The sequence below is a fragment of the Coenobita brevimanus genome, chromosome 43, assembly GCF_032717465.1.
Source record: "Coenobita brevimanus isolate Jiangsu-jjx chromosome 43, ASM3271746v2, whole genome shotgun sequence".
Lineage (NCBI taxonomy): Eukaryota > Metazoa > Arthropoda > Malacostraca > Decapoda > Coenobitidae > Coenobita > Coenobita brevimanus.
The window spans coordinates 2,651,020-2,676,132 of NC_136996.1; the positions used below are offsets into that span (position 1 = coordinate 2,651,020).

Consider the following 25,113-nt stretch of genomic DNA (forward strand, 5'->3'; position numbering starts at 1 on the left):
AGGCCAAATGAGCGCCTCCTTTGACCCCACTGGCCGCGTTTAAAAATTAAAAAATCTTCTCAGGATTTTTTATTTAAGCTGGAGTAGACGAAGGTGGCCGCGACGAGAGGGGGGGAGGAGAGGAGTGGAGGGTAGGAGTGGGGAAGAGAGAGGGGAGAGAGGCAGAAGGGTGAGAGGGGGGATAAAGATATATGGATAAGAGAGGGAGGATAGTGTGAAGCAGGAGGAGACAATGAAGGAAGCACGAGAGAGAGAGAGAGAGAGAGAGAGAGAGAGAGAGAGAGAGAGAGAGAGAGAGAGAGAGGTCAGGGAATACAGAGATGAAGGCAGCACAGTGTTTCCTTAACCCTTTGAACATAATTTCTTACTTCTTCTTCACTAGTTCTTTCACCTTAACTTGGCCCAAATTTTTGTCCTGTTACAGCTAATTTCACGTAGCTCAGTGGTAAGAAAAAGACAGTTCTTCTGCTCTACACCCTTTCCATAGCACTTCTTCGTGACTGGCTCTGTGTTTTCATATTAATCTCTTGTTACAACACAGCATTCAAGATGGACACATGAAAATTTTAGGCCAGGTTAGAGTAAGAGGAGTATAGAGATCTTTTTCTGAATTCTCACTCCTTTAGACCGACAACCTATTTCCCATTTTCCTCAGCCTATTTCCAGACGATTTTTTGCAGTTTATGTTAAATTTTTGGAACTAGAGGAGTTAGAAATAGGCATTATCAACCCATCACTACCAGAGATTCTTAATAAGACTGCTAAAACTGTCTTGGAGAGAGCAACGATGTAATTAAAGGGACGTTCTCGGGCTGAAGTGGTTGAGAGACACGTTGGGGTGAAAGGGTAAATGGTGACTCTGTCTTCCTGTCTCTCTCTGTCTAAAGCTGAATAAAATCGCGAGGCAATAATAAAAAAATAAGAGTCACCATTGTAGAGGGGTTACCTCTTGACAAGAGACCCTATCTATCTATCTGTGTGGCTACTTTATCTATCTATCTGGCTACTCATCTATCTTTCTATCAGTCTCTATACATATATCAGGGCGCCTTAATCCCAAAAAGTGTGGCCACAAACGAATAGCATAAAATCTTCTATTCGAACAGCAAAAATAAACATAACAGCAAAAATAAACATATAAATAAACTAGAAAGCACTGAGAGAGAGAATACCTCCGCCAATGTTACAGTCACTAAAAAAGATCTGGATCCGGATCCGTGGAGATAATATGTGGAATACATAGGATCCGGATCCGACCCAAAGTTGTTCCTTGACCCATGGCCCACTCTTCCACAAAATTTTATTGAAATTCATTGAGAACTTTTGGAGATATTGTGCGGAACGCATAGGAACCGGATCCGGATTCACCCTAAACGTTAATCTATTCTTTTTTGGCCCATGGCCCACCCTTCCACAAAATTTAATTGAATTTCATTAAGAACTTTTGGAGACAGTGTGCGGTAGGATTTGGATACAGATCCGGATCCGCCCCCAAAATTAATCAATTCTTTCTTGGACCATGGCCCACCATTCTGCAAAATTTCATTGAATTTCACTGAGAAGTTTTGGAGACATCATGTGGACAGACAAACAAAAGGACAAACATAGGTGAATACATAACCTCCTCAAACTTCGTTGGTGGGGGTAACAAAAAAACAAACAAGTAATTACGAATAAAAAATAAATTATAATAAAGAAGAGGTAATAATGAATTGTGAGTCACTTTTCCTGCGACAATGAAAATCAGGTTACAACATACAGTTCTTGCCAGAGGTCACAGGTTTTTATGTTTAAAATTTTTACATGAACATCTCATCTATGAGTACAGTGCCGGAGAGAAGCATAAACACCATCATCATCATTATTATACAAATTTCATCATTACCATCATCATCATCATCAACAATAACACTGTATAGACTCCCTCATTATCATTAACATCATTATTAACCTCCTCGTCTTCCCCCTTCTTCTCCTTATCATCATCATCATCTTTATTCAGACCCCCATCATTATCATCATCCAGACTCCCTCTTTCCCACCTACAGGCGGAATTAGCTGAGAAACGGAAACAAGGAGTGGGGACGTGCAAAAATGAGAGAATCATCAAAACTTTCCTACTTCCCTGTCTTTGTTTTCCGTATCCCCCTCTCTAATATTCAGAAACTTAAACAATGACATACATTTTTTTTCTAAGGTTTACAAAATTCTCTCCAAAATGTCTCTACTTTTCACATTTTATTTTGGTTCCCTTTCAACTTGGCGCCCGATTCACAAACAACTTATGGTCGGTCTCCCGTCATAACTAGGATTTGTTGTGGGGGGAGGAGCAAGAGATCTTGGGAGATTAAGCACTCTCCTTCCCTTGTCACGCCTGCGAGAAGACTCTTAGTTACGACAGGAAGTTTATCGTAAGCCTGCGAACCCGGGCCACTGTGTCCTTTACTATCACAAGCAAAACTTCACCGACAGTCTCCTGGAAGTATTGTGTCCTGCCTTTCATATTTTCCATCCCTCCTCGAACGACGGAGAGTATCCTTCCATCTGCTACTCTTTTGTAGTGTACTTCATCATCCTTTCACGTACAAACTTTCATGTAGCCATTTCCATGGCCACAACCGGGAGGGAATTGTCGAGGAACTTTTGATCGTGAAGGTACGGTACGGCATGATGGAGGAGGGTGAGGGATGTGGGAAGCTGTTGGAAAAAATGAAGATGGAGTGTTATCTGGTGGGCATAGGAAGCTCCCTCGCACCTTTTCCTTACAAGTTTAGTTATGTTTCTGATTCCTGTTCTTTTTTATGCTAATTAAGCACATTACGTCTGTAATAGAGAGGCATAACACCATCTATCTACCTCTCCATAGCCAGACGCCCTAATCCCGTAAGGGGTGGTCAAGAACAGATCGCCTACACGTCGCCCTGTCCCTCGCCGTCAGGCTAACCTCGTTCCATCTGACACCATTTCATTCATATACCTCAACACCTCGTCTCTGGGAGGTCTATAGGCGTGCTGTGAGACCATAAGCTAGGTAGATGGCAGCATACGGCACTCCTAGGCTGGGGACTCCATCACAATTACAAAAAGTCCGTACTGAGACTACCACACACATATCTCTCGTCCACAGCTAAAACATAGTAACCACGTATTCCCTGTGTATCATGAGGGCGACTACAAAGGTTTGGGGTGGACTAATGACTCGCCCTGTTCTACAAATAACTAAAAAAAACTAGCAAATGAAAACACACGAAAGAAAACTTCATTGTGCTGCACGTTACTTAAGCAAACTAGGTCGATGTTAAAAAGGAGGAAGAGTGTTAGAGAGCTCGCTGAGACACAAACATACAGATCCATGATTGTTGTGTGGAACCCTGGATTATACATGCATATGGGACTGACTTGACTAGACTGGTTTTTATATTATTTGGTTTATGAGCATTAGCAGCTTTTGGAAATATCATCACACGTTGCAGAAGTTTACATGGTCTTCCTGGCACCCTCATATGGGGAAGGTGTAGAAAATTTTATGATCATATTTCTCTCCACAGAGGACCCTTAACCTTTTCAGCCCAGGGACGTGGTTTTCATTTTGTTCCTGTGTCCAGATGATGTTATTCAGATTACGGGAGTCTTTTCAAACTGAAGGCGTTGGATACAGCCTTCATTAACCCCTAAACGAACAAATGCCCTTCCTAACCTCATGTAAAATAATTTGGTGATAGCTTGATAAAAATAAACAAATTTAAATGCCGTCACCGTACACAAGGGGCAGACAAAATAAGTTACTCTTCTTATTATCTCTATAACACCATGTACAGTATCACGTTTACCTGCACAGTCTTATTAATATTGCAAAAGCCAAATTTAACAAGACCTAACCTCCAAATGCTTCGGTAGTGTACTTCGTCATCATTTGGGTCTAACTACAAATATGAAAAAAAAAAAAAAAGGCTTTCACAACTTTTTTTCTTATTATTAGGTTCGGTTAGTGTAGTAGCAGTAGTAGAATTAGTGGTAGTAGTAGTACTAGACGTAGTGGTGGCAGTAGTAGTAGTAGTAGTTGTGGTAGCAGTAGCAGCAACAGCAGTAGTAGTAGAGTAAGCAGCAGCGGCAGTAGTAGAAGTAGTAGTTGTAGTAGAGTAAGCAGCAGCAGCAGTAGTAGTTGTAGCAGAGTAATGGTGGTGGTGGTGGCCCCAGGTTCCTTTGAAACGTGAACCCGAAGGACTGCAGAATGACGCTGCACTTCTGCAGCCTATCCTCCTCCTTTTGGAGGATAGCGAGGGAGTTGAGGGACGTTTGTATAACCAGGCAGCTCCACCACTCCGTCATATCAATCCCACCACGTGAAGGCGTCCCCCACGAGCATCAAGTTCGGTTAGTGGAATAATCATAAACAAGACCGCACAACTACGCTAATTATTCACCTGCATTATTATTATTACCTGTATAAACACTGACACTGTGTACATTATGACACTCTAGCAAACTAATCTAGTATACAGTGAGATATGCTCTATTCTTTAGCCTTCCTATGAGTGCACAGGTTATAAATAATCAAATCAGTTACCGATACATCAACACAACATCAGTTCATGACCGTCCATTGCAAAATTATCTCTTTATATACAAACACAAACCTTTAAGAGCGAAAATATATATATGTATATACTGTACTGTATTTAATATAAGGCTATTTACATGTGAGAGGCAGCCAATGGGAGGTGAGAGGCACGTTATATGAGTGACAGCGGCCTCCTCCTGCGCCCATCATTTAGAATACACCAGATCCTTCACCAAACACCTAGACGTGGTTTTTACAGAGGCAAATATTACTCTCTCTGCATTAACATCATGTTTGGGTTAATGCTTCGTTCCCGAGAAAAAAAAAAAATCCTGCTGCATCAATTTTGATACAAGAAAAGCAGGCAGAGTTTTGAGGAAAAGAAATCTAGTGTTACTGTATATAGCAGGAAAAAAAAATAAAAGCCTACACACGTAAAGCTTGGATAAATCAGAAAGTGATGGTTTCAAGCAACAACAACAACAAAAGTCATCAGGGTCTTGGTCAAAGAGAAAGGGGACGAAGGGCCTTCATGTCGCTACTGTTACATTTAATCTGAGGATCATACGAAGCGTATAGTTAAAAACGTAAATTAACCTACTGCAGGTACTCACAATGACTAGAATATAGGTAGTCAAGATTACTGTGGTAACAGAACCTGGCATATACCTCAGTGAATTATAAGAAAAAATTACACTGGATTTTCACTGGTAAGAACACAAAAATTAATTCAAAAGTGTTGAGAGGCTGGTGTTTTCCAAATGATGGCTCCTGGTGGTGGTGCGGGTGGTGGTGCTGGTGCTAATGTTACGTGATGGTGGTGGCGGTGGGGACTCCTGGCGGCGCTGGGACCCTGTGGATACGGTTGACATTTTATAAATTTTACAGTTAGATCTGCAGATATCTGTTTACATTTAACAGTATTTTTTGACGGACTTTTACCTAGTTTTAGCGATCTTGCTTCTTTACAAGCCAGTGATCTCCTTGAAACTGTTATGCTCAGGGTCTTTGTAACGTTTTGAGTGCAAGTTTAGCAGCCTCTGACTGCCCACATTCAACAACAGTTTTTATCTTAGTTTATTTTATTTTTTTGTTACCAACTTTTAACAACTCTAGCTTATATCGTACCAAATTTCTTGAGGCTTTCTGTGCTTAGCGACTTGATAAATATCTGGGGACAAGATTACTACCTGCATGTGTACCTGTTTGGGGACAACTGTACCTGGGTGTGTCGCAGGTGGGGGTACACTTGCACCGCAGGATCCACTCCACCTGGTAGTGTACCGTCTCATAGTTGTCGCTCTTGATGTCGTCGTAGAGCGTGTCGTCCTCCATGGTTAGGTCTTCGTGCTCGAGTACTGCCTCCTGGTCGTCCTCATTGTCCAGCTGGTCGTTGTAATGGAAAGTACAGTAAGATCTCGGTCCGCATTCTCGTCAGGTAAGGAGCTCCCTAGCACTCTTCCTTAGCGAATTATTTTTGGATGCGGGTGGTTAATATCCTTTTTCACGTTATCTACGCAGAGTATGGCGATATTACAATGATTTACGTAACACAGATAAGGGCGGTAAGGTGTAACAAGCAAAATAAGTCGCCCAGGAGAAGGTGCGAGGGAGCTTCCTTAACCGACGATCATACGGTCCCTCGTGATATCAGTGATGTGTTTCAAAATGTCCCAGCTTTTTTCAAACAACTATACTCTGTTAGGCGTAAAAATGGCACATCTCCATCTTGAATCCTAACCTGTAACACTAGGTCAACACTAGACTATGGTGCTAGTCACAAACAAGTGCTGTGGAAAGGATAAGGGTCACAGTATTGTCATTTTCCAACACTGGGGGAAGGAGAAGAAAGCAGTAAAAGTATCAGAATCTCCATCTGCTTAAAATAAATGAACTACAGTGTTGTGTACTGGGAATGGAATTTTAACAGGTAATATTTCCGTAATATACCACGAACTTAATGGCAAAGCACACACACACACACAGAGGCATTAAAATAAGCATTCTGTCTATCTGTCTACGGTGACCCATGTTTAACCCAACTCCTCCATTCTGCAGGGGGATTTCTCGTGTGTTGCGGCGACGGCTCACTCAGCGTTACCCATGCTTATTCCGCATTATCTCTTCATTTCCTACTCCCACTGCTACACCCACACCAGCAGACTGAGCCGTCCATGCCACACATAAGATACCACCAGTTGAGTTGCTAATGGAGCGCTATTTCCGGACCACTCTGCATGACGCTGACTTACTGTGCTGTGCGGGTCGTCCTGCTGTGGGTTGCTCAACACGGCCTCCCACACGGGCTGACCCTCGTCCATCATGTCATACACGCTGGGGGTGGGCGTGGTGGGCGGGTGGTGGCGTGGGCGTAGGCGTTTGGTATGGGGGAGGGCCAGGAGGTTGGTGTTGGCGTGGAGGGGGCAGAGGAAGGCGAGGGTGACGGTGGTGGAGGCGTGGATGTGGCAGCAGCGGCGTGGACAGTCAGCGCAGGTCTTGGGTCTGTGGCGCTGCACTGACACGCACCATCCCGCCCGCAGTCGCACCGCACTTGATGACCGCAGCGTGGCCTTGCACTGGTGACTGCGCTACAATGCACAACGCAATGCTTTAGTTATGAGACCAGGCTCAGGATACGCAAACAAACTAGCGATCAGGTTCGACACATACAACTGTTTGAGCAGGAAGGGGGAAAAAAACAGAAGAGAGCGCCCAAGTGCCCCGCATCTTATTTAAAAAAGGATCTAACTAGAGGGGTGTCATTGCAAGTTTGTCTGCACCTGGGTCACAGCACTTTCTATCATCTTATCTTTTATTGCTGTAACAGTAGCGTAGGGGCCTGGGCTAGGCTGCTCAGTCCAGGCGTTTAAGGCGAAAGAGGTAAATCAATCATGTCTTTGTGGCATTATGTAAGCACGAAACCCCAAGCCTTCATTGTTTTCGTTATGGGCTACATCTGATTGGAGGGTCTTATCCCACTTGACCTCCAGGCGTTATCTGGTTATATGGTTACCACCCGACGCAATAAATGGTTTCTCGAGTTACAAGAAACCATTCATCTTGTCACTCTAGATAGTGTCACCTACAGAAAGCACTACATCACATGAGTGGATAACGAACGCCCTCACTCACAGCTTGAATACTAAGTCGCGGTTGCATGTATTAAGCAGGAATGAGTCTCCATGGTTACTAGTCAAATCGGCCCTACAATCTGACTACATCTGGCCATCATCTGAGCTGAAAGGGGTTAGGAATCTTTGTCAGGGTAGAGTAAATATTTTATAATAAATTTTTACACTGTATATCCTCCTCCTCCTCCTCCTCATCATCATCATCATCATCATTCCACCTCTTTTTTCCCTTCTGCAGGTTGGGTGAAGTAGGATCCAGAAAGCCAGGAAAAGGAAAGAATACGACAGTGAGGACTAATGAAGAACTTGACCAGTGAATTGGGCCACTCACCATATTCCTTCACCTACGTATAATGAAGAGATAGTAAATATAAACAATAAAATAAAAGTGTAGATAATATAAGCAACAGATACAAAAGTAAATAGGTAATAGAAGCAATAGATACAGAAGTAGATAATTAATACAAGCAACAGATACAAAGCAGTTACAAAAAACGTTAACATACTGCCGGGGATACTAAATTCCACCGAGTCCTATATATAATGACAAGCCCATTAAGATAAGCGAGATATAATTTGCTAACGAGCGGAAAAGCAATCAGAGGCAGCTAATGGGTGCTAAATCCCTTCAGCTTCTACACATTAATGACCCGACCATTAACATCCAGCTCAAAATTACGAAACGAAAATGAATAAGTCTGTCAGTGAATGTGAAGCAGCGTCCGGCCGTACATATGCAGGAAGTAATGGCGTAATAATTATAACGAGAAGGGCGCTTTACGGAATTGATACTGGAAAGATAATTACAGGCAGAGACACGAGGGTGAGGTGATGGGAGCAGGGGGAAGGGAGGAAGGGCTTAGAAGGGAGGAGAGAGAAGGGATGGAGAGGTAAAGGGAGGAAACAGGAGAGAGAAGAAAGGGGAAGGACACACAAGGATGCGAAGGTAAAGGGGGTAGTAGAAAGGGGGAAGGGAGAGAGAAGAGGAAAGAGATGCGTAATGAGGTAAAAAGGAAAGAGGGAGGGACAGACTAGGATAGAAAGGTAACGGAAGGGTGGAGAGGGAAGAGGGAAAGTGGAGAGGAGAAAGGGTAAAGAGGCAGAGAGGGTTGGTGTGGAAGGAGTAAACTAAAAGAAAAGGAGTGAGGGTGTCAGAGAAGGGTGAAGAGGGAAGGAAAAGAGCAGACAGAGGTGGAAGGGGAAGAATGAAGGGAATGGGGAGGGAAGCAGAGCAGAGATGCCAGGGACGAGGACGAAAGGGAAAAAAGGAATGAAGGAGAGGAAGGAAGAAGGAAAGGAAGGAAGGAAGGAAGGAAGGAGGCACAGACAGGGAAAACCTAGAGAGGGAAAAAAAAGTTAAGGAGAGAGGGAAAATGGAGGCAGAGGATAAGGGACTAGCGAAGGAAAAGGGGAAGGACAGAGAGGGGAAGGAAGGAGTGAGGGAAGAATGGAAGAGGCGAGGGAGTGAGGGGAAGGACTAGGGCAAGGAAGAAAGAACATGGAGTGGATAAAGAGAGAAGGAAGGCCAGAGGGAGTAAGGGGATGAAGGAACGGGTAAGAGAGGATAAAGCATGGAAGAGGCGGGGGGAAAGAGAGGAAGAAAGGAGACGAGGACACAGAAAAATAAAAAATGAAGTGGAAAGAAAGGGCAGATTAGAATGAGATAAAGAGGGGAAGGAAAAGTGTATGTAGAAATTAGAAAGGAATGAAGGGACAAAGACAGAAAGGGTATGAAGATGGTCGGGGGTTGGGGAGGGAAGGTACGTGACAGGAAGGAAGGAAGAAAGGAAAGAAAGAGAATAGTGAGGGAGAAAGAGAGAGTGTAGTGGGAGAGAGGAAAGTGAGGAGACGGACATAGGGGAGGGAAGAGGACGACAGAGAGCAGGAAGGAAGCAATGAGAGGAAGAAAGAGGCGAAGAGAGAGGAAGATAGAACCAAAGAGGGGAAGTGTCAGAGGGGAAGGAGGGGAAGGGGCAGAAAGAGAGGGGAAAGAAGGCCCTACAAAATTTATGCGGCCTTTTGCAAGAGCCTGAAATTTGTAGTAGGGGTGGTGAGCAATCTAAGACGAGGAGGCGAAAGGTTTGAGGGTCACACTAAAGAGAGAGAGAGAGAGAGAGAGAGAGAGAGAGAGAGAGAGAGAGAGAGAGAGAGAGAGAGAGAGAGAGAGAGAGAGAGAGCTATGACATGTACGTACACTCAATCTTTTCTGCACATGGGTCGAACATAAGCAAGATCTTTAGGCCACGCAACATTATTAATTAAATATGGAAATACAATCTCCCTAAATCACGTCCTGTTAGTGCTAGCCTCGTCTTTGTTGAATTTCAGTCCTTGTCTCAATGATCATAAAGAAAATCATGAGGTATATATTCGTTTTTTTCCTTTCTATTTATTTATTTATTTATTATTTTTGCTGTCGTCAAGTGGAGGCACCAACCATCCACTCACTTGCAGTAGTGCTGTCTCCGGATGACTCTAGACTGAGTGATAAGCCAAATGGTTTTCTGTTCTAGAACCGAAAAACGGCGAGTGGTTTAGTATGATAAGTAGCTCCAACCAGATTGAGAAAATGCTACTCAGAGGCGAGAGAGGCTGGTCATTCCCGCCTTAAATGTCGGGAATGAGTAGCCAAGTCCCGGGTTCCCACGCTCCTGATGAAAAAAAAGACTGGTTGATGGAAGGATGTACAGTTGGAACACATAAACCTGGTACAGCATCAGTGTGCAGCAGAGGTCTAGTAATTGGTACCCTTGGCAACCTTGACGTAATCACATGTTTGTTGGTGGCACTGACATGAATAAACCGAGGTGTCAAATATTAACTTAAACGAGTCAAGTAACCATGATGCATAAACGATAGAAATGGTAGCAAGAACTCCACTCCACACAGACACCATTCCAGCTTCATGTGTGGCCAACAGTACAATCTGATAAGCAATTATAAGGCAATTACGTATGGAATGTTATAGTTATGAGGTGATGCCAGGAGTCCCGGGACTGGATTGGTGAAGGAATGAGTGTGTGGTCCAGTTCACTGGGAATACGTTGATTCGTTCTCTCACTATGATTTTTTTTTTTCTTTTTCTTGCCTTCTGGACCCTACCTCACCCCACTAGCAAGCGGTCCGTCCGTCCGTCCCTCCCTCTCTCCCTTCCTCCTTCCTTCTTTCCTCCCTCCCTCCCTCCCTCTCTTCCAGCCTTTTTTCTTTCCTTCCTTCCTCCTTCCCTTGTAGCAATATCCTCGCTTCAAGATCATCTCCTCAGGCTGTGCACATCAACTAGAGAGCAAAACTGCAATATATTTTTGGGAACTATAAATACATCCCAGGGGGCCAGCAAATCACAAAGCCAAAAATCCATCAACTCTGTCAATTTTCGGGATAAATAAATAAATATAATGTAATGGACTTCAGACTCACACTGCCCTGAGAACTTAAATCTTTCAATCCGATGGTCAATTTATATTTTATTTTTGTTATATTGAGACATTTATTTACCTTAGCAGAGACTTCTGGAACTCGAGGGGTTAGATACTGCCTTCATTAACCTCTCCACTACAAGAGATCTCTCATGAAGTTAACAAAGTCATCTAGAAGTAGTAAGAAAATACCCAGATATGTTTTTCTCCGGGTGATGGGGTGAAACGCACTAGATTCTTGATAACTGTAAACACAGGTGTCCCAAACAACACATCTCAAATCCACACACGCACACACACACACACACACACACACACATCAGATTTATACTGCCCTGAGAACCAAGTGCAATACAGCATACTTTTTTGGCCAGCAATTACAGCTCGCCCAGCCCACGCATCTCAAATCCACAAACGTACACACACTCTAATTTTGGGGTGAATAAATATCAAGCTACGGGCATCAGATTATTTAAAAACGTTCAGGAAAATTATGTAAACTGCCATGAGAACGTAGTATACTTTTGAGAACAGTATATACACCCCTCCCAGCATACGAATCTCAAATCCACAAATGCAGACACACACACACTCTCTCGCGTTCCAGGGTGAATTAATATATTGTAAACTCGATGCAGGAGGGGGACGAGGAAGGCTTCAGAGGACTTGGACAGAATTGTAATTACTGGGGAGTGATGGCCGCCCTCTCCCTTCACTTCCCTGCCTCGATATATAGTTTCTTGCCGACTCTCCTGCGCAATAAACTGGTCTGGCCTGTGTGCGTTCCCCAGCCAGAGTGATTGTGAGGGGAGTGGGTGAGTATGGGGTGATGGTGCAAAAGAGAAACTTGTAAATATTTGAATCTCTGTATCTCCCTCTGCCTGTGTGTGTGTGTGTGTGTGTGTGTGTGTGTGTGTGTGTGTGAGCCTCATTTGATGGTATCGCTTGTTATTCATATATTTTTACTAATGACATACTTTCCATCAGTAACATTCAAGAGTGTTCTGTGGTGAAAACAGCAAAATAAATAACTGACGAAGAGGCGTTACGCAAACTAAAAAAAAAACACACACACGCACAAAAAAAACAAGTACGGTCTTCAGTAAGTATACTGTGGTGAAAACAACAGAATAAATAGCTGCGGAAGAAGTGTTACGAAATTTGAGTAAAGTAAGGTCCTAAGGTACTTGAGACACCCGATCGTAAAAGAAGAAGAAAAAGAAGCAGAAGAAGAAGAAGAAGAAGATCGTAAAAAAAATACGATCGTGAATCTGTTTGTAAATCAAGCCAGACACACCTACCCTGACGTGGTGCTTCCCATTGTGTCGCTCGTGATATCCAATGGCATTTTGCTGCTGACTCTGACACGGCCGCAGCTGACACAAACGGGTCTGGTTGACGAGTTGGCAGCGGTCGTCGGTAGCCCAGCGAACAGATACCCCCGCTCCGCAGCTCTGCACCGAACACGCCGACCACCTCCCCGATGGTCGCTCGCACGCCTTGGGTTCCGTCACTTTGCCTGCAGAAAATGCGTACTTGTGTAATTTCGGCAGCATCAAAGTCCTTAAAACACACACACACACACACACACACACACACACACACACACACACACACAAACTTGTATAATTTCGGCTGCGTCACCTTGTCTGTGGAAAATGGGACCTCGTGTAATTCTGTCAGCGTCACCCAGCTAGAAACACACACACACACACACACACACACACACACACACACACACACACATACACACAGCATTACCGTGACGTGCATGATCCCTCAACATGCAAGCCCCAAATAGGCTCATTAACAGAGGCGTATTGTCTCAGCACCCGCCCCTCCCTGCACTGTGTAATCAACTCCAGATATGCTCACCTACACTCACTCACTCACTCACTCCTCGCTGACTCATTCGCTGATTCCTCACTTCATGCTGAGTAAACATTGACTCATTCCCTGATTCCTTATTTCATGCTGACTAATCTCTGACTCACTCACTCTTTACTCTTTGGTAATCAGTGATTCACTCACTCACTGTATACTGATATAACACTGACTCACCCACTCACCTCTCACTCCACTCTGACTAAACAATGGCACACTCAAACGTTGCTGACTAAACACTGACTCATTCCATGCTGACTAAACAGACTCACTCACTCCATGCTGACTAAACACTGACTCACTCACCCCAATACTGACTAAACCCCAACTCACTCTCATTCACACAATGCCAACTAATCACTACCCAGACGGTTGTGTTTACTCTTGTTTTGCCTTAACACTGACGCATCTTCAACTCATCCTATCCATACTGACTTCACACTTTCACACTGACTCTAAGCTGACTCCACACATCCACACTAACTGGACATCGCCACCCTAACGTCCAATAAACTCAAAATGTCCCAAATGATAAAAGAGACAGGAAAAATGCTGTGTTCCGCTGAGTACGAAAAATGCTGTGTGCTGCCCTGAATGAAAAAAAGTGCTATGTGTTGTGTTAAACAGGAAAAATACTGTCATAAGAAGGAAAATATTGTGTTTAGTAGGTCAATCTGTGGTGATGGGTTGTGATGGAGATGATGGTGATGATGATGGTGATGGGGAAGATGGTAATGATGATGTTGATGGTGAAGATGGTGATGATGATGATGATGATGATGACGATGGTGGTGGTGATGATGTTGATGGTGATGATGGTGGTGGCGGAAGGGAACGCGAGGTCAATCAAGGTTAATGTCCTATAAACACTACTGTCCTCGTGAGTATCATTTATGGTGACTAAGCACGCACGCACACAGAAACACACACACACACACACACACATACAGACTCAGACATAGACACACATTCACACACACACAGACTCAGACATAGACACACATTCACACACGCACACACACACACACGCACACACACACACACACACACAACCACACACACACACACACACACAAATATCTCCAATGAAAAGCAGCATTACCCATTCTTTAGACTCTGACTGTTGTTTTACTGGTTAATTAGTCTAAAAACAAAACAAAACAACATTCAAGCCAAATGCTGCCATGGCTTAACCCTTTCATTGGGACGAAGTGTGTGGTTATTTTTGTGTTAATATTTCCAAACATAGATATTGACTCTGCACCTTAACACACTCCACAGCTTAACACACTCCACACCTTAACACACTCCACACCATAACGCACTCCACACCTTAACACACTCCACTCCTTAACACACTCCACACCTTAACACACTCCACACCTTAACACACTCCACACCTTAACACACTCCACACCTTAACACACTCCACACCTTAACACAGTCCACTCCTTAACACAGTCCACTCCTTAACACAGTCCACTCCTTAACACAGTCCACATCTTGACACACTCCACTCCTTAACACACTCCACACCTTAACACACCCCACACCTTAACACACTCCACTCCTTAACACACTCCACATCTTGACACACTCCACTCCTTAACACACTCCACACCTTAACACACCCCACACCTTAACACACCCCACACCTTAACACACTCCACTCCTTAACACATCCCACACCTTAACACACTCCACTTCTTAACACACTCCACACCTTAACACACTCCACTCCTTAACACACCCCACATCTTAACACACTCCACACCTTAACACACCCCACACCTTAACACACTCCACTCCTTAGACTTGACTCCACACTTTAACATATGACTCCACACCACACTGACTTCACATTTTAAACCCTGACCCCACACCTCCAGCACAATACCTCCAAACCAGATCCACACTTCCACACAAACTCCACACCTCCACACTAGCTCCAAACCTCCACACTTGACCCCATACTGACTCTACTCTCACTCTACACCTCCCCACTTCTGCATACTTTCACATTAACTTCTACTAGCTCCACACCTCCCCACTAACTCCACACTTCATACTAACTCCACACCTCCCTAGTAACCCCACTCCTCCCTACTAACCCCAGACCTCCACACCTACTCCACACACCTCCTCGGGCACACAGTCACACGCCTCTAAGCCTCACCTGGGTCAGCGTCGCACATCCACTCCCTGCAGCATCGGCCTCTGACGGGTACCAGGTGTGGGTTGTGGCAGGGAGCACTGGGCAGCAGGGACTCGGCAGGGCACAGGGACACACACGCGTAGGTACCGTTCTGGAGGAGAAGGGAGACAGTGGGTGAAGGAGGGGGGGGTCAGTCAGTTTAGGCGTTAATGGTGAAGCGTATCAATAAGGTACAGATAAATTGTAGACAAGAAAATGTTAAGGGTGAAACGGTCGTAGGAAAAGGTATGAATAAAACGGTCGTAAGCAAATGTTAAGGATAAAATGTTTGTATTTCAGGTGGAATAGGAGGCTTCTTTCTTGGCACATCTTCCTTAGCGATTTATTTTGCATTTCATATCTCAACACTCACTTGTATGTTGTTTATACAGTTTTAATATCGATACAGTATCAATAACGTACAAGATAATATTCAGGTCTAGTCAGCAGAATAAGTAGCTAAGGAAGAGGCTTTACGAAATCTCCAGAGTCTCTTAGAACGCGACCAAATGTGCTGCAAAATAGGATACTGAGATGTAACTTGAAAAATAAATCGCTAAAGATGAGGTATTACGAAATATGAAAGAGTTTTGGAGCCTTTCTTATAGCCTCTCTCTTTGTAGTTTATCTTAATTATTCTTTTATATGTCACTGATGCAATACATATCACTGTTAAAGGCATAGTATACCAAAGGGTATTAATGTGCACTGTAGAATGCAATAAATCGCTAGGAAGGGGGTGTTACGAACTCTCATAAATACTTGACCTTCAGCTACCTGGCTTGGATTTTCCTCCTATACTTATCATTACTACTACTACTACTACTACTGCTACTGCTACTACTACTACTATTATTATTATTATTATTATTATTATTATATTATTCACCTTAACGGGGCTTTGCGTATTTTTGCAGCTTAATTCCCGTAGTTCAGTGGCAGAATAAGACAAACTGCTTCTTTACATCCTTTCTATGGTAATTTTTTTTTTTACAAGTGTCGTATTCTGCTATTACTCTTGTTGCATCTCGGTATTTAAATGGTGAAGAGACGGACATTTTGGGTCAAGGTAAGGTGGAAAGGGTATATATTTGATTCCAAACTAAAATAATTCTTGGCCACGACTCACAGTCTTCCGCATTTCATACTCCCTCACTCTAGCTCCATCACCATAATTTTGATTTGGAATGAAATATAGTTATACGTGATAGAGTGAAGAAGTATGTGCAGGTGTAGAAGGGTTTGGGTCGGCAGGTGATGGAGTTAGTGTGAGGGAGTATGGTCAGGTGTGGAAGGGTGTGATTCGGCAGGCGATGGAGTTTAGTATGAGGGAGTATGGGCAGGTGTGGAAGGGTAGGCAGGTGATGGAGTTAGTGTGAAAGGGTATGGACAGGTGTGGTAGGTGTAATTTATAACCTGGTGTAATTCTAGCCTGGAAGATACGACGGTTTGTGTAGAGGGAGTGTCTCACCTGGCAAGTACACTGGGTGCGGCAGTCAGGTGTGAAGCTCTGCCCGTGGTGGTAGTGACGACCCTCCACCTCACACCCCAGGCTCTCCCTCGCATCTGGAGGAGGAGGATTCATTAACGCTCTCAGTCTCCTGTGATTCGCTCTTACCCACTCTCAGGCTTCTGTGACTTACTCTTATTCACTCTCAGGCTCCTATGACTTACTCTTACTCACTCTCAGGCTCTTATGACACTCTTAATCACTCTCAGGCTCCTATGGCTCACTCTCAGCGGAAAACTGAATCGTATGGCTGTATCTGGAACACAGTACACGAGGAGATGTAGAGCTGTGAGGGCTGATAGTGGCAATATCAACACCCTCAAGCTCCTATGACCCACTCTCAGCTGAATAAAATCGTCTGGCTTTAGCTGGAATAGTATACTAGAGACGAAGCGACCATCAGAGGGTTTACAGTCATCATTCTTAGTTAAAGCCATGGCCATAAATAATTTTCAAAGTGCTAGCCTGAAAGGTGTTATTAGTGACCTATAATATAAAACTGCTCGTTGTGTGCAATTTGACGATGAGAATACCGAGAATCTATAACAGTTATTATTTTCAGTAAAGTTCAGTATGTAAGAATCACAAGCGATTTTTTTAAGTCGGGGGCATGACATATTTCTTTTCGTTTTCTTTTTCTTTCTTTCTTTCTTTCTTTTCGTTTTTTTTTCTTTTACAAGAATACGGAGGCTACGTTCATTAGTTCTACAGACTCTGCATATACAAGAGCATTAATGAAAATCTAAAATCACTGAAATTACTGTAAGGCAAATATATGCAAAGGAGTATCCGGTAAAGAGAGATGAACAAAATACTCAAATGACTGTATACGGTAAAATGAAAGTAAAAGAAATGCAATAAAAGTATGTAAACAACTAATAAAAGAAAGACAATGAAAATACACAAATAACTGCATACACCAAAAACGAGTCAGTAAAAGTGGGAAATAAATACACGGGAAAACGAAAAGTAGTAAAAGAAAGACGATAAAGGTACGAAAAAACTTACAGAAAAACAAAAAGTGAAAATGAAGGCAACGGCACATTACCTCTACAAGTGCCGGTGTGCCCAGGTGTCGTGTCATAAATGCAGGTAAGGTTCTTGGCGGTGTCACAGGGGGCGGTGTGGTGGCACGGCTCCCCCACCTGTCCCGCACACACCCGGCAGCACCCACACCCGTCCTGGATAAGCGGAACACCTGGCCCGCACTCTGGCACCTCCCCGCACTCACAAGGATATTTGCACGACCCTCCCACCTGAAAAAAAAAAATCCAGGTGAGGACACATCGATATACTAGCTTACCACCTGTTCCGTACACACCCAACAGCATCCACACCCGTCCTGTACTATAGCGGAACACGAGGCTCGCGCTCTGGCTGTAATAAATGCAAAATGTAATACTTCCATGATAATGATAATCCAAATAATGAAATAAAGTTAGTTTGCGTGGTTACTAATGCTTCTACTTTACTACAAAACACCGGTATGGCACTCATATCATAAACACAATACCCTAGTAGCTGCTGCTACGTACGTGTTTACTTAATCCTTCGTTTCCCCTTGTATCATATCGGTAACTCAGTACAATAGTAAATTCTACGATGTGTGTACTCTCTGCTTTATTTACTCAGTACCATATCGGCAACACAGCACACTGGTACGGTAACCTAACTGTCGGTGTGTTTACTGCCTCGTTCATGTACCCACATTATGGGAAACCATTGACATCACACTGTATAGGATGATTTAATGGTAACCTCCGATGCTGCGTATTAACTCTCTCCAACACCCCAGCTTCAAACTTACTATACTCTTTTAACTTTAACTTGGCAAAGATTTTCCTTCTTTTGCAGCATATGTCACGTTGCTCAGAGGCAATACGGTGCCTCTACATCCTTTTTATAGCATAACTTCGTGACTTACATCCTAATTTAGCATTAATCTATCATAACAACTCATTACTTAAGATGGAGTGATGGTAATTTTAGGTCAAGTTGATGGGTAAAACCAACTGCTTCTGCTTTATGATAATCCATCTATAGCCACCAAGACACAACGCACTGGTAACCCCTGCTGCGATGCGTTTACTTCATCTCCCCAAAATCAATCACCAAACCGAGGGCACAAAAACACCAGTAAACTCTTCTGCCACGTGCTTAGTCTCACCTTTATCTACCCAGCATCATGTCGGTAACACAGCACACTGGCATACTTTCGATATGCTTAGTTTCTCCTTCACTGAACCAGCCAGCCTCATACCAGATATATAAAGCGCTATACACAGCAACGATTATGATCCCGGAGCAGTGTAGCGGGTCTGGTGCTGAGGAACTTTGTTAACGACTCTGGGGCGACATTAGCGACGAGGGCAACCTGGGGCAAAGGGCTGTAAAACCTTCAACAGGAGGAACCATTACCTGCAGCAGCCCGGCACTAACTGCAGCCCGCTAAGTACATTAATAAGGTTCAGCTGTGGGCAAGGGTTCACGCGGAATGGCCTCCTGTGCAGCTGCTGCCAACACACGGCCGACTCCAGTTTTGTAATGGCTTTTTGTTACCTCAGCTCGCCTTAACAACGACGCTGTTTAGCCTTATTTATTACACCTACGCCGTCTGGTTAACTGGTTCACATGGACGAGGATTAAACTCTGGCATCTCACTCGGAGTGCTCCTCATCTAGAAATAGAAACGTTAATACACTGAATCAGGAATTATTATTGCGCTCTCTGATAAAGTTTTCATTCTTTAAAGGAACATTTCAGTAATAATCACCTATTGCTCCCAAATAAAAAAATACTGTATACTTCCTTCTGTCGATATGAATGATAAAGAAGCACACATTTGTATTTAAAAAAAGACTTGTCAAGTTTTCTAATTTACTACTACGTAGTCAAAGGTATAAACAAAACTGTTCTTTAGAAAAAATCTTATATTTTTTGGGGGACAAAGCTGACCACATCTTGAAAAATTATAACAACAACAACAAAAAGATCAGATATTTTTCTGTGAATTTTCTGTAGACCGACGCCGGCCTCAGTGCAGCACATCTTTAAAAGACGATTTTCAACAGGAAATACAGTTTTCCCAAAGCCCCAAGCCTTTCAGCCGCTTCCTGCCTAAGACGGAGAGCTCTTGTGTGTCCCTCGGCGATATACAAGAATTCATTTCATATTCTTCTACTTATATTTCTATGATAAAAATCCCAGTAAGTTACACTGATATATAAAATTGTGGCACGAGATACAGAAAGCGTGGCTGCAGAATTATTATACAGTGCTAATGCATGAATTATCCCATCACGGGTATCCCACTGCTCTCCATACGGCATTTCAAACAGCCCTTGACATTAATGCATATCAGAGTTATTAATATGGGAATGGGAAAAATAATGGTGCAATGCTGTGGTAGGAGTGTGTTTGTACTCTGAGGCTTTGGTATGAATGCTGTATGGTGGTTTCCAGAGGCTTTGGTAGGAATGATGTATGGTGATGTATAGAGGCTTTGGTAGGAATGATGTATGGTGGTTTCGAGAGGCTTTGGTAGGAATGATGTATGGTGATGTATAGAGGCTTTGGTAGGAATGATGTATGGTGATGTATAGAGGCTTTTGTAGGAATGATGTATGGTGGTGTATAGAGGCTTTGGTAGGAATGATGTATGGTGGTGTATAGAGGCTTTGGTAGGAATGATGTATGGTGGTTTCCAGAGGCTTTGGTAGGAATGATGTATGGTGGTGTATAGAGGCTTTGGTATGATTGATGTATGGTGGTGTATAGAGGCTTTGGTAGGAATGATGTATGGTGGTTTCGAGAGGCTTTGGTAGGAATGATGTATGGTGGTGTAGAGGCTTTGGCAGGAATGATGTATGGTGGTTTCGAGAGGCTTTGGTAGGAGTGTTGTATGGTGGTGTAGAGGCTTTGGTAGGTATGATATATGAAGGTGTATAAAGGCTTTGGTATGAATAATGTATGGTGGTGTGTAGAGGCTTTGGTATGAATGATGTATGGTGGTGAAGAGGCTTTGGTAGGAATGATGTACGGTGGTATAGAGGCTTTGGTAGGAATGATGTATGGTGGTGTACAGAGGCTTGGTATGAATGATGTATGGTGGTGTATAGAGGCTTTGGTAGGAATGATGTATGGTGGTGTATAGAGGCTTTGGTAAGAATGATGTATGGTGGTTTCCAGAGGCTTTGGTATGAATGATGTATGGTGGTGTATAGAGGCTTTGGTATGAATGATGTATGGTGGTGTAGAGGCTTTGGTAGGAATGATGTATGGTGGTGTATAGAGGCTTTGGTATGAATGATGTATGGTGGTTTACAGAGGCTTTGGTAGGAATGATGTATGGTGGTTTCGAGAGGCTTTGATAGGAATGATGTATGGTGGTGTAGAGGCTTTGGTAGGAATGATGTATGGTGGTTTCGAGAGGCTTTGGTAGGAATGTTGTATGGTGGTGTAGAGGCTTTGGTAGGAATGATATATGATGGTGTATAAAGGCTTTGGTATGAATAATGTATAGTGGTGTATAGAGGCTTTGGTAGGAATAATGTATGGTGGTACAGAAACTTTGGTATGAATGATGTATGGTGGTGAAGAGGCTTTGGTAGGAATGATGTATGGTGGTGAAGAGGCTTTGGTAGGAATGATGTATGGTGATGTATAGAGGCTTTGGTAGGAATGATGTATGGTGGTGTTCAGAGGCTTTGGTAGGAATGATGTATGGTGGTGTAGAGGCTTTGGTAGGAATGATGTATAATGGTGTACAGAGGCTTTGGTAGGAATGATATATGATGGTGTATAAAGGCTTTGGTATGAATAATGTATGGTGGTGTATAGAGGCTTTGGTAGGAATGATGTATGGTGGTATAGAGGCTTTGGTATGAATGATGTATGGTGGTGAAGAGGCTTTGGTAGGAATGATGTATGGTGGTGTACAGAGGCATGGTATAAATGATGTATGGTGGTGTACAGAGGCTTGGTATGAATGATGTATGGCGGTGTATAAAGGCTTTGGTATGAATGATGTATGGTGGTGTACAGAGGCTTGGTATGAATGATGTATGGCGGTGTATAAAGGCTTGGTATGAATGATGTAAGGTGGTGTACAGAGGCTTGGTATGAATGATGTATGGCGGTGTATAAAGGCTTGGTAGGAATGATGAATGGCTGTGAACAGACTTTGGCCTTACTGTAATACGTGTTGGTGGGTGTGATCGCGGGTGGGGGTACGGGTGACAGTTGTAGCAGGGGGGCCTCTGAGCCACGCCCACCCCCGCCAACACGCCTGCCCACGCCCACGTCCACACCCACACGCCCGCAGCAGCCACAGCACCTCGACCCCACATCTGCAGGCGCGGTAGCAGGGTTAAAAGGCATCATCATCATTATCATTATGATCATCATCATCATCGACAAGATTTTGACTTTGTGCCACTTAATGATGGGGTGAGAAATATAAATGATTAATAATAATAATATAATACTAATACTAATAGCGATACTACTACTACTACTACTCTTCATCCTCACTCTTTCCCACCTAAAGATGGAGAGAGGCAAGATCCAGAAATAAAGGAAAGAGTTAGTAGAATAAATGTGAGAACTATCAAAATCATGCCCAGGAAAATGGTCCACACAATCATCCACACATAATTCAAGCCCCTGGAATCCTGGCTTCATCTCACTGGCCTAACCATTTGCACATATTATAGTCTTCATTTCTCTTTTAAATGGACTTCATACACACTCTAATCAACCCTTTCATGAGGAGGGCAACTTTTTTTCATTTAATTTTTGCTGCCATCTGGCGGTAAAAAGGTATATGAATGCTGTATCTAACCCATAAGTATAAAAAAAATCTATATAAAACTGAAAAAAAAAAATCGTCTGAAGATAGTAAAAATAAAAATAAAAAATCGGACTGAAGGGGTTTAATAAGCCCTCATTATATTTTTTAGTTCCATCACCAAGAGGACGATTTTTGTACTTTATTCTTGATGCTTCCAGGCGATTTCTTGTTGAGCTTAAGGGGGATTTTTCGGAGGATATAGGGTCAGACATGGGCTTTAATTACCAGCGTATCCAGGATTTATGTTAGGGGCGGATATTGGTTAACGATTAGCCAGACAGAGGAGAGGGAATGGGGGAAAGCTGAGGGTAATTGCAACATGGTGATCCTTAACCCATCCATTTCAGATCAAAGATGTTTTAGTTCAAAGACGCGCACACACACACACACACACACACACACATATGGGTTGAACTTCGACCTTGCCCTATGACCTTGACCTCTGACTGTTCCCAAATCTTTCTTAGGTAAACTTTGCCCTAGGATTGTTACCTTGACCTCTGATCTATTTGTTCTACATAATAATAAGGCTATTCTTTGGTTAACCCTCAACCCTTCCACCAAGTTCTGTTAAACTTAGTAAAATATGTTTCAATTATATTGTTAACGACCTTTCTCTCTCTCTCTCTCTCACACACACACACACACACACACACACACACACACACACCGATCAAAACATAACATCACTTTCACTTCGCGAGCGTGTGTGTAATAAGAAATGAGGGTAAACAAGGGGAGTTAACCTGTAATCACCCAGGCCGTGATAAACGATGATGACGTGACCCCGTGTGTTCGTCTGAGCTGGTAATTATTAAGCTCTTAGTTCAGCGAGCATAAAATCCCGGGGTTTATAATATTACCGAGGCGGGAGTAAATATTTGCTTGTAATATGCATGGATTTGAGGCCGGATGGGGGTGTGATGGGTGCAGGGCTGGAGGTGTAGAGGGGAGGACGACTGGGGAGATGTGAGGAGGATGGAAGGTGGGTGTGGGGGTTGAGTGGTGGATGGAAGTGGGGTGCAGGAATGGAAGTTGAGGATGACAGGGTTGAGCGGAGGTGGGGAGGGTGGAAGGTGGGGGAAGAGGGTGATGAGGTAGGTATGGGGGTTGAGTATAGGGGGGGCTGGGGTGTGAGGAAGAAGAGTGATGGGGTGGTGGGGAGGGAGTGGAGTTGAGGAAAAAGTGAGAAGTGAGAAAGGAGTGAAAGTAGGAAGAGGTGAGGAGTGAGGATGGGAAGTAAAAGAGAGAAGAGTGAGGGTGAGAAATTAGTAGAGTGAGGGTGAGCACCAAGAGAAGAGTGAGGATGGAGACAAAGAGAAGAGTGAGGTTGGGGACAAAGAGAAGAGTGGGGGTGGGGACAAAGGGTGAGGATGGGAAGGGAGAGAAAAGAGGAGAAAGGAAGAGGAGAGGCGTTGATAAAGAGAATGGAGAGACAGCTTGAGGAGTTACAGTAATGCAGAGGGAGAGGATGGGGAGTGAGGGGAATGAGGAGAAAGATTGGGTGGGGAGTGGAAGATGGCGAATGAACGTGGGGGAAGAATGTAGGGAAAGAGAGGAATGAGGTGAGGGGAAGAGGAAGAAGAGGGAGGAAGTAGGAAGAAGACAGACAGACAGAAGAAGAGACGAGGAGTGATGGGACGAGGTGGAGGGTGAAGGAGGGGAGAAAGATAATGAAGAGAAGGAGGAGGAGGAGGAGGAGGAGGAGGAGGAGGAGGAAGGAAGAAGACAAACGGCGTAAGAAACTGGATGGGGAGTGAGTGACGGGGGCAGACACTGAAAAATGATAATGAGGACGAGAATTACGATGGAGCACAGACGGAGCGTGGGACATGGGCGGTAATTATATGCGTAATGATGTAATTAGGTGAGCGTAATGATGTATGAGGTACTATGACTCATTATGTGTGGTGACGTAATGACTAGTTAGATTTAATGATGCTGCTTGTTCTACTACTTGAAGATCAGAGGAACATGTGAATAAATTATGCCAGAAAAAGGTCATAGGTCGTAGGTCAAAAGCAAGGTCAACTCAGCCAGTTTTGATCCGATTTAGATCAAACTTGGTGTAACGGCAGTAGGTCAGGAAAGAAAGAAGGGATTAAATTATGATGGCAATTGGTTGAAGATAAAAGGTCACAAGGCAGAGTTAAGATTCGGTCCTTCAACTTAAACGGGTCTGATTCGAAGTGGACCAAATCTGGCGGGAAGGACATGAGGTCAGCCAACGATGAAGTGATTGCATTTTAAGAAGAGGAACATGCCAAAGGTCAGGGCCACAGTGCAAAGCTAACTTAAGCTCTTTGGATTCGATTTGGACCATACTTGAGGGAAGGGTTAAGTATCAGGCAAGGATGACGTAAATCGATTTTGAGAACAATCGGTCGGAAGTGAAAGTTACGGGATACGGTCAAAAGTTTGGCTTAGAGCAATTGTAGGTCGAGGGGGGGGGGTGAATTCCCTGTTCCCCTCCTTGTTTCTCTGGTTTGTTTGGCATCAGTAAGTTCAATTTTTCATTTCATTTTATTAGCTCTGTAGGCATTCTAAGGAGGTATGTGGTACAGTG

General features: G+C 43.6%; 1 protein-coding gene across 1 annotated transcript in view; it reads right to left on the reverse strand.

Moving 5' to 3' along the window:
* Positions 1–5,308: 5,308 nt before the first annotated feature.
* LOC145397789 (uncharacterized) overlaps positions 5,309–25,113 on the reverse strand; it is a 49,259-nt gene continuing 29,454 nt past the window's right edge. The window contains exons 4-11 of the mRNA XM_080270812.1: positions 21,889–22,044; positions 17,745–17,952; positions 16,658–16,752; positions 15,169–15,298; positions 12,410–12,627; positions 6,814–7,149; positions 5,784–5,947; positions 5,309–5,414 (exon numbers count right to left, since the gene is read on the reverse strand). Of these exons, the coding sequence (XP_080126938.1) occupies positions 5,369–5,414; positions 5,784–5,947; positions 6,814–7,149; positions 12,410–12,627; positions 15,169–15,298; positions 16,658–16,752; positions 17,745–17,952; positions 21,889–22,044 (1,353 nt within the window). The 3' untranslated portion in view covers positions 5,309–5,368. The remainder of the gene's footprint in view (positions 5,415–5,783; positions 5,948–6,813; positions 7,150–12,409; positions 12,628–15,168; positions 15,299–16,657; positions 16,753–17,744; positions 17,953–21,888; positions 22,045–25,113) is intronic.